Consider the following 9,891-nt stretch of genomic DNA (forward strand, 5'->3'; position numbering starts at 1 on the left):
CCGGGCTGGAAATCGCACTGCTTCGCGCCAGAATGATTTTCCTCGGGAGTTTGTGTGTGCTGCAAAACTGACATTTGCCGCCACAAACCAATGAGAATCTAGCTCCGGCCAGCCAAAATCCGCCAAGAGCAACGTCGCAGATACACCGCCGGGAGCCAGTGCTGGTCAGGCTGGTATGTGTCTGCTTATACGGGTACCCCTCGCCCGGCGCTGGGATGCGACTCCTCTGGGTTGGGGTGCAGGGGCTGGTCCTATGGGGATCCGTTGCCCGGCACCGAGATGCAGCCCCTCTGGGGTGAGACACAGGGGCTGGTTATTTGGTGACCCCTCACCTGGCACTGGGACACAGCCCCTCTGGGAGGGGGTGCAGGGGCTGGTTATATAGGGACCCCTCCCTGCCCCCACAACCTGTGCTCCTCCCCCCACCTGCCCGTATAGGGGGAGGGGCATTATCACATTTGCAATGAGCATTTAGCAGTGGGGGACCTGCAATACCAAATAGTCCCACTGGGGGAAGCATTTACAATAGGATCCCCAGCATTTTGGCAGGGGTGGGGACACACCCTCCTGGTTAATTTTCTCCCAGCATCCCTTGCAAATAACAAAAAGGACCAATTTTTCAGGGCTGGGATCCCACATTTTTATTTTATTTACAAAGTGGATTTTACAAAAGTTGCAAATTCCTGCGAAGAGGTGAGGCAGCTCACAGATGAGGGGAATATCCCCCTGGCCTCCAATCCAGGGCCCCTGCATCCTCCCAGTTTGCCCTGCTCCTCCCGCCCCCAGATCTCCACCCCCCGCCCCCATGGAGAACAACATTCAGTGGCACACAGACATATTCACACATCCCAACCTGCTGCCCCACCCCAATTCCCCCCCCCACCCACCAGGACCTCTCCCAATCCCCCCTCCCAGTTTGCACTTCCCCTCCCTACTGCAGCAAACCCCAGTAATAGATACCCAGAGACAGAATGAAATAGCTGCCCCATCCCTACGCCACTGCCCCGAAGGGTGAGCACAGCTCAGGCCATGGCGGGGATGACACACTGGGGTTGGGGGAAATAGACCAGGGGCGCTGCCCCTTGCCAAGAAGGCTCAGACAGACAGGGAAAGAAAGCTGCTTCAGCCCATGCTGGATGGTCCCAGTTGGGGGGCAGTGGATCATGCCCATCTGCTCCCCCTCCACCCCCTGGGGCGGGAGGGGTTTCCTAGGAGTATCGGGTCAGCTTGTCGTAGTTCTGGCCCATGTTTCTAAACAGAAACATCGATAACATCATGAGACAGAGCTGGGGGGAGAGAGAGAGAGAGTTACTGGAGGGATCCCACTTTTCACGCCAACCATCCCACTACTCCCATCAACCATCCCTTGACAAGCTGGGGTGGAGGGAGAGCGTTACTGAAAGGATCTCACTCCTCACACCAACCATTCCCTGGCAAGCTGGTGCCATGGGGTGGGAGAGTTAATGGAGGGATCCCACCAACTATCCCCCACAGAGCTGGGGGTTGGGAGAGTTAATGGAGGGATCCCAAATCGTTCCCCACACAGCTGGGAGAGTTAATGAGGGATCCCACTGCTATTATCAACCACCCCCACAGAGCTGTGGGAGGGAGTTGAGAGATCCCACTTTTCCCACCAACCATCCCCTGCACAGCCTACCCCCTCCACCCCAGCGGCTCTGTGTGACTGGGGTCAGGTGGGCCTACCGCCCCCAACAATGCAGCCACACACCCCTGCGAGAAGGCCCCTGAAATCAATGCTGTGATGGGGGATGGGAAGAGGTTGGGGGTGAAGAGGGTGATGGGGGTAGATGATCAGAGGTGGAGTCAGCTCCTGAGTCATTCAGGGGTCAATCCCACAGGTGTGGCGATTCCCTGAAATCTCTGTCCCCTGCGCCCCGCTCCCTGCAGCACAGCACCCCCTCGCGTCACCCTGAGGCTTTGGGACCAGCCCTGCCTCAGGGGAGAGCGCCCCCCACTGGAATAACCACTTCTCCTAACTTCCTCATTCTTTCACAGATACTTTATTATTAGGGGATGCTGGGAGGGGTCTCCCCGTTTCCTGTCTAGTGGGCCCCCTGCGGGGCTCTCAGGCGATGCGCTGCTGACCCCCCCAGCGATAGGCCAGGCCCCTGGGCTGGGGACTGCCCTGGAGCTGCTGCATCTCCTGCTCTGGCCCCTCGGGGGCGCCGAATGATTCCTCTCGGAGCAGGGAGCACACCATGGACATGGCGTGGATCTGGGGGGAGGAGACGGGGCTGATGGGGGGGGATCTGAGCTATTCCCCCCCCCAGGTTCCCTCCTCCCTGTCCCCACCCCTGGGGTAAGTTACCTTGCCAGTACTCCTGATACATGGGTCTGGTGTGGCAGGAGGGAAAGGGTTAATGGGGTCCGTGTGGGGCAGACACGGCCCGGGACACGCTCAGACACGTGTTAACACCGGTGACCCACATGCGGGTGAGGTAACACAGGTGTGCAGGGACACAGAGAGGGACATGCATGGCCCACGCACGCACCGACACACATGGAAACATGCACAAGCCCCACACACACACCAACGCGCAGCTGCAGGAAGGTGTGTGGGCACAGGCGCACACCGACACATGTGGGGACACGGGCTGGGCAGGAACACAGGACCCAAAACGCACGCAGAACGACACACGCGCGTGCAGACATGCCCAAGCCGCCGCCCCGCACTGCCGCCACACAGGCACACTGGCGCCACCTGCTGGGGAAGGTCAGGATTTCCTGGGAGCCACTGGTGAGTCTCCGGCACTCCAGGGTGCTGGTCAGCGCCAGGCACAACAGCTGCAGGAACTGGGCCGGGGGGGGGGAACTGAGTCACGGTGGGGGGAGATCCCACATCCCCCTCAAGCTCTGTTATGGATCAATCCCCCCCAGCCTTCCCACACAGTGCCCCCTGGTGCTGATTCCCCATCCCAGGGGGTGGCCCCTGCTCCCCAGCCCCGCCCATGCCCCCCAGGTCCGTTACCTCCATCAGGACAATGCCCAGGCAGATGCCCACGATGCTGATGATGTTATTGGCCAGCCAGCCCTGGACGCTGTTTGCGCAGCCCTGATTGGATGACAGCAGGGAGAGGGGGTGAGGTCAGAACACTGGCACCTACTACAAAATCCTCTCCCACCACCGTGCCAGTTGTGAGCTTCCCCGCAGCAGTGCCCCCAGCCGGGGACTCCGGCGCTGCGAGCTTCGCAGGCAGCACTCACCTGCTTGTAGACTGGCCAGTCCCCCTGGGCGGTGCAGAACCCAGTGACCCCCTGCATGGCCGGGGCCTCTGTGGTGTTGGTGCCGCGCTCACCAGGGCTGGAGCTGTTGTGACAGGAGCAGGGGTACAGGCTGCGGGAGGAGTTGTCCACGACTGGGTTCTGGTGCCAGTCCAGGTATGAGTTCCAGCCACAGCACTGGAGCTGCCGGGAGATTGGGGGGGGGGGACGACAGTGGGAGGGAATGGATGAGCCAGGGACCTTGGTGCCAACCAGCAGAGGCATGGGGGGGGCAAGGGCATGCACAGGGGTTTCCAGCAGGGTGGATAAAAATCAATGATTTAAAAAAAAAATTAAAAATCGATTTTTTTTCAATTTAAATTGGATTTTTTTGTTAAAATGCTTTTTGAGGAAAAAAGATACTTTTAATTAAGATACATTATAGCTCAAAGATACCTCCTCATGGAATAGGGATTATAAATTCTAATTCTGTAGTAGGAGACAATATATTCATGTCATGTTTAAGTTTTGTAAATGACTTCCAATAGTTCATGGATTAGGGACCCAATCTTATGGGGTTCCAGTGACTTCTTCATAGAAAGATTAACCTAAATCATCTATCTACCCAATGGGACTCAGGGCTCAGTCTAGCCGATCCCATCAGAGATGCTTAGTTTTGCAGTTCTCAAATTGTGGATTTGTCTCCCCCAGAGGTAACGTGCTTGTTAACAGCAAAAATGTTTTGAAATAAATAAATATATAGAGGTGAGAAATAACCGACCTCAACTCTTGTCCCTCTGCAAATGTGTGTCCAGAGTGTCAATCCCTTATCTCGCTCTAAAAGTGCAAAGTTTCAAAAAGTTCAATGAATAGAAGATTGTTGGGGGCGGAATAGATCTGGACAAGGAGAAGATGTCTGGAGAAAAATGTGAGAAGCGAGGGACATACGCTTGTTTTGTTAAAATATTACATGTTTGCTGCTGAAGAAAAAAATCCAGAATACTTAATGTTGTTGTTTTAGTTAAACAAAACATTTAAAATGTCTGTCTGGTGATGTTCTCCTCCTAATACAGCATGGCCAGAAAATCCTCCAAATATTAATGATTAACCTGAAGAACTGGAGATAGATCATCTCCCAGTGACTTCATAAATATCTGCTTCAATTACTTTAGGTAAACGAAATAACCAAACAATGATTCGTTTTCTGATATCATTGTAAAACTAATCTGAAAAGTTTTCAAAATAAATCACTGTGTAAAAATGTATAGTGTGTCCCTTCTAAAAATGAAGCCTACAGGTATCTCTGAGTTGTGAAGAATATGTATTAAGGTTATAACAACCAACAAGGATGCACTTTTATGTAGGAAACCATGATTAAATCGAGTCTTCCTAATTCAAGATTTAAATCAAATCCACCCTGGTTTCCAGGGACCCCCGGGGCCTGATGTCTACATAGGTGGGCACCCAGGGACGGCCTGTGGGGTCTCTCCCCACAGCGTGAGGTGGACGCAGGGGCCAGATTTAGGCAGTTTTGTCGGTGGCGAAGTGGGAAGCGTCGGTAATGATTTTGTGCTGCCTAGGCGTGCCTCAGTTTTCCCCCATACGGTGCATTGTCACCCTGCTGCGGAAAAAGGGTTAACACTGCTCCTTGCATGGCACAGAGGAGTCACCTGCTATCTGTGGGGAACAATTGGGCCGCTCAAGAACTGGCTGAACCGACCCAGAATCTTATTGGGTTCGGAGAGACGCTGAGACCCGAATCCCCCCCACAAATGACCGAACAATCGAGGCCCCCAGTGGGTGGGCGAGGGACCAAACACCTGGAGAACAAAGGGGGAAAAGGGGCTGGAAACGAAGGACGCAGGGACGGGGGGGGCCGTTCACCGGAGCTGCCTGGCCAGGCCGCGGCTCAACCTCTGCCCCCGGTGCCAGCCTGAGGGGTCTGGCCAGGCCGCAGTCCGCTGTGGAGAGAGACAGGGGTCCCTGGTGCCAACGGCCCCATCTGGGAAGCCAGGGGCCGGCCTCTTGGCGTGTGGGTCCCTGGGGGCCACCCTGCTAGTGTGGTCCAGCCGGAGGCTGGTGTCTCTTAGCCGGGTCGGTCCCAGCCTAGGGGCAGGAGGGACGAGGCTCTGCCAGGGAGCCAGCCCCTAGCTCCTCCCTCCGGTCAGCAGAAATTGATCCGATCGAGGCCCTGGCTAACGGCTCCGAGAGGAGGGACCGGGACAGGACAAACGATCAGGGTGTCCCACTTGGGAAAAGGGCCGCGACCCCTCCTCGGGGGAGCCCAGCCACACCAGGTTTTCTCTCACGAGCCAGGCTTCACAGCCAGGAGCAGGCTGCCGGGGAGCTGGGCCGGGTTCCCGCAGGGGGGCTGGGCCCCAGGAGTCTCACCTGCCCCTGAATGAAGTCCCAGCTCTGGTGCTTCTCACCGGGGGGTCCTGCCAAGGGATAGGTCAAGATGGCGTCCTCCACGAACTCCCGCATCTTGCCACTGAGCTGGGTAGGAGAGAGGAGAGGTGACTTTCCCCCAGACAAGGCCCTGGCACCGCGAGCTTCCCCCCGGCGGTGCCCCCGGCCGAGCCTTGCCCGGCACCGCGAGCTTCCCCCCAGCCGAGCCTCGCCCGGCACCGCGAGCTTCCCCCTCGGCGGTGCCCCCAGCCGAGCCTCGCCCGGCACTGCGAGCTTCCCCCCCCCAGCGCGCCCCACTCACTGTGAAACGCTGCGTATACAGCAGGACCCCAATAGTGATCTGGATGGCGAAGAGAAGAAAGAGGAAACCGAAATACTGGGGTTGGGGGGAGAGAAAGGGGGTCAGTGAATCTTCTCAGCCTCAGGGCCCCCCCCAAGCTCTCTCCTGACCCCCCACCCCTCTGCACCTTGCCACCCGTAGACAGACTAACAGACACTGACACCCCAGAACTGATGGGGGTCACCCCACAGCTCTGCCCCCCCACTGGGCACCTGTGCTGGGTTGGACATGATCGCACCCCCCGCCACCCGGTTAACACCAAAACCCTTCCCCCAACCCTGGGGAGCTCAAGATTCCCCTCCCCCGACACCTGCACTGGCCCCCCAGCCAGGCTGGCACCGCCCCAGGCCCTCCCCCCACAGAGACAGCTGCAGCACTTCTGCTTTTCTCATTTCAGAGTAGCAGCCGCGTTAGTCTGTATTCGCAAAAAGAAAAGGAGGACTTGTGGCACCTTAGAGACTAACAAATTTATTTGAGCATGAGCTTTCGTGAGCTACAGCTCACTTCATCGGATGCATTTAGTGGAAAATACAGTGGGGAGACTGGATGCATCCGATGAAGTGAGCTGTAGCTCACGAAAGCTTATGCTCAAATAAATTTGTTAGTCTCTAAGGTGCCACAAGTCCTCCTGTTCTTTTTGCTTTTCTCTTTGTTTCCTCTCCCCTCCCACCAGCAGCCTGGGCCGGGCACCATCTGTGGGGCAGGCATCAGGGGCAGGGGGCAGAGCCCTGGAAGGATGTGGCTGCTGGGGGGGGGGCATCACGTGGTATCAGCTATGATGGGAAATTGCACCAGGCCCTGAGCTCATCGTGGTGGGGGGGGAGACTTCCCGCATCAACCCCACTGTGACCCCAGGTTCCCAGCCCCCCACTCTAACCACTAGACCCTCCTCCCCTCCCAGAGCCAGGGAGAGAACCCCGGAGTCCTGGTTCCCAGCTCCCCCCACCCCAGACCCCACTCCCCTCCCAGACCAGGGAGAGAACCCAGGAGTCCTGGCTCTCCTGTATACTTACAAATCCCAGCATACACTTGATCTCCTTGAGGGACCCCAGGCACCCGAGGAAACCCATCAGCATGGTGATGATGCCAACTCCGGACAGGATGTAGGACCAGACCTTCAGGGCGTACACCGAGGAACCTGGAAGGGGCCCGGGCAGAGCTCAGGGCTGGGCCGGGCGAGCAGGGGGCTGTGGGTCGGGACTGAGGGGCACAGCAGGACTGGGGGGGGGCAGAGCTGGACAAGCAGGGGGCTGCGGGTTGGGAGTGAGGGGCACCGGCAGAGCGCAGGGGGCTGCGGGTCAGGAGCGGAGGGCACCGCAGGGGGCATCGCAGGGGGCTGCGGGGGGGGGGGGCAGAGCTGGACAAGCAGGGGGCTGCGGATTGGGAGCGAGGGGCACCGGCAGAGCGCAGGGGGCTGCGGGTCAGGAGTGGGGGCACCGCAGGGGGCTGCGGGGGGGCAGAGCTGGACAAGCAGGGGGCTGCGGGTCAGGAGCGGGGGCACCGCAGGGGGCTGCGGGGGGGCAGAGCTGGACAAGCAGGGGGCTGCAGGTTGGGAGCGAGGGGCACCAGCAGAGCGCAGGGGGCTGCGGGTCAGGAGCGGGGGCACCGCAGGGGGCTGCGGGGGGGAAGAGCTGGACAAACAGGGGGCTGCAGGTTGGGAGCAAGGGGCCCCGGCAGAGCGCAGGGGGCTGCGGGTCAGGAGTGGGGGGCACCGCAGGGGGCTGCGGGTCGGGAGCGGGGGGCACCGCAGGGGGCTGCGGGTCGGGAGCCTCACCCAGGACGGCTGCAAAGCTTTGCTGGTCGATTAGGATCCAGAGGCCGAAGCTGAGGATGACACCACCCAGGAGCTGGGGGGGGGAGAAAAGAGGGGGTTACACTGGAGCAGGGGGGGGTTGCTCTGGCACGGCCCCTCCAGCCCGGGGCACAAGGGGTTCATGGGCTAGTTGGTGGCTGGCCCCAATCCAGAGATGTCTGCCCCCCACCAGCCCCAGCTGCAGCCTCCCGCTTTAGTGTGGGTCTCATCTAGGGAGGGGCAGGGGAAAGCAACCCCCTGCGCCCCAGGCCCTGCCCACCATCACCCACACAGGCCCAGCCCAGGCCCCCCCCATACTCACAAAGAAGAAGAGGTTGAAGAGGAAGAGGAAATATTTGGCGACGCTCAGAAACCCCTGGGGAGACATGGCCGGACCTGTGGGGGGAGGGGGGATGTTAATGGTCAGTTGCAGGGACCCCAGCGCCCCCCCAACATGGACACCCTGTACCTTGGGGCAGAGACAGCTGCTGCTTGCCCAGCCCCATGGAGACCCCAGGGGTGATGTCACAATGTGGGGGATGGGACACAGGACCTTTCCCCCCCAGACAGCCCCCAGTTCCCTGGGCCCAAGCCAGCTGCGGGGGCGGGCAGGGGAAGAGCTGATAGCAGCAGTCGCTGGTTCGGGCTGATAAGGCAACTTCCCCTCCCCCCATCACCCGGTGTCCCGGTCCCGGGCCCCACATCCTCTGTCGCTCCCCACAAAGGAAACCACACGGGCCCCACGTGTGCCTAACTCCCCTGGGCTGCTGTGCCGGTGCCCCTCACTCCCAACCCGCAGCCCCTGCTAGCCCGGCCCTGGGCTCCCCCCAGCCCTGCCGATGCCCCTCACTCCCGACCCACAGCCCCCTACAAGCCCGGCCCTGGGCTTCCCCCAGCCCTGCCGATGCCCCTCACTCCCGACCCACAGCCCCCTACAAGCCCGGCCCTGGGCTTCCCCCAGCCCTGCCGATGCCCCTCACTCCCGACCCACAGCCGCCTACTAGCCCAGCCCTGGGTCCCCCCAGCCCTGCCGGTGCCCCTCACTCCCGACCCACAGCCCCCCGCTAGCCTAGCCCTGTCCCCCCCCAGCCCTGTCGGTGCCCCTCACTCCCGACCCACAGCCCCCCACTAGCCTAGCCCTGTCCCCCCCCAGCCCTGTCGGTGCCCCTCACTCCCGACCCGCAGCCCCCCGCTAGCCCAGCCCTGTCCCCCGCCCCCCAGCCCTGCCGGTGCCCCTCACCCCCTGGCGCTCCCAGGAACTGATCTGGTTCTGGTTTCCCGTCTTTCGGGACCCTACCCAGCCCTGCAGCATCAGGCGGACCCAGGCGTCCGGGCGTGGCAGGGGGAGGGTCCCAGGGTGCAGGCTGCATGGCTCAGCGTCTCCACACCCCAGGCAGCAGCGACACCTGAACCCGGAGCCAGATGGGGGTGAGCTAGTGTCGGGCCCCCCCGCCCCAAACTGCCCGTAGGCAGGAGTCACCCCCACCGCCCGCTGGGAGCCTGCAGCCTCTTCCCCCCAATTCCTGCCCCCCGGCTCTGGTGTGGGGGTGCGGCTGTGGAGGGAGGGGAAGATAATGGCTTTACCTCGCTTAGCCTGCCCCCCGTCTCCCCCCAGCCCGCAGCACACTGGGCTCTCCGCCGTGCGCCCCAGTGCCAGGCTCCCCCCCGGCCACGCGTCCCCCCCCCCGGATTTTCTATCCCTGCCTCCTAATTCGCCCCCAAAACACATTTTTATTTAGACTTCGGCCCCCCCGACCCCCACCTGCCCCCTGTGCCCCCCAACCCACTTGCAGCCCCCCAACTCCATCGGCCCGCCCCATCCCTGCTAAACCCCCACGTGTAGCGGGGTCACTCACCGGGCTGGGGGACCCCTGAGTGTCGGGATCGAGCCCCCCCCAGGAGAAGCTGCGTGGGGGGGGGGAAGGGCAAAGGCTCGGGCTCTGTCTGCTCCGTCGCCCCCCAGCAAAAAGTTTCAAAACTTGGTCTCGTCCCCGCCCCCGCTCGCAGCTGATTGGTCCGGGCGATGCCGGGGCGTTAACGATTAATAATCGCCCCCCCCCGCCCCAAGGTGGATCCGCTTGTGATGGATTCGCGTCGCCTTATGGTGGGGAGACAGAAGGGGGCGCCC

At 60.8% G+C, this 9,891-nt stretch overlaps 1 protein-coding gene across 4 annotated transcripts; it reads right to left on the reverse strand.

Moving 5' to 3' along the window:
- Positions 1 to 615: 615 nt before the first annotated feature.
- On the reverse strand, positions 616 to 9,839 carry CD37 (CD37 molecule). 4 transcript variants are annotated; one of them, XM_038381461.2, is made up of 9 exons: positions 9,620 to 9,839; positions 8,086 to 8,159; positions 7,746 to 7,818; positions 6,985 to 7,109; positions 5,933 to 6,007; positions 5,614 to 5,718; positions 3,226 to 3,426; positions 2,990 to 3,073; positions 616 to 1,286 (listed from the first exon to the last, which is right to left on the reverse strand). In XM_038381461.2, the coding sequence occupies exons 2-9, from the start codon at positions 8,149 to 8,151 to the stop codon at positions 1,209 to 1,211; spliced, it is 807 nt and encodes a 268-aa protein (XP_038237389.1). In that variant the 5' UTR covers positions 8,152 to 8,159; positions 9,620 to 9,839; the 3' UTR covers positions 616 to 1,208. The 4 variants fall into 4 exon arrangements, with proteins under 4 accessions (XP_038237389.1, XP_043357210.1, XP_043357209.1 ...); XM_043501275.1 differs by lacking the exon at positions 9,620 to 9,839 and adding an exon at positions 9,061 to 9,148; XM_043501274.1 differs by lacking the exon at positions 9,620 to 9,839 and adding an exon at positions 9,004 to 9,148.
- Between the last annotated feature and the right edge of the window lie 52 nt (positions 9,840 to 9,891).

The sequence above is a fragment of the Dermochelys coriacea genome, chromosome 23 (genome assembly GCF_009764565.3).
Source record: "Dermochelys coriacea isolate rDerCor1 chromosome 23, rDerCor1.pri.v4, whole genome shotgun sequence".
Taxonomy (NCBI): domain Eukaryota; kingdom Metazoa; phylum Chordata; order Testudines; family Dermochelyidae; genus Dermochelys; species Dermochelys coriacea.

Coding starts and splice junctions, on each gene's coding strand:
- CD37 (XM_043501274.1), bottom strand. CDS start 9,133: ATGCAGCCTGCACCCTGGGACCCTCCCCCTGCCACGCCCGGACGCCTG. Junction 8,160..9,003: donor GTTCCTGGGAGCGCCAGGGG/GTGAGGGGCACC, acceptor CTCCCCCCACAG/GTCCGGCCATGTCTCCCCAG. Junction 3,427..5,613: donor GGGACTTCATTCAGGGGCAG/GTGAGACTCCTG, acceptor ATCTCCCGGCAG/CTCCAGTGCTGTGGCTGGAA.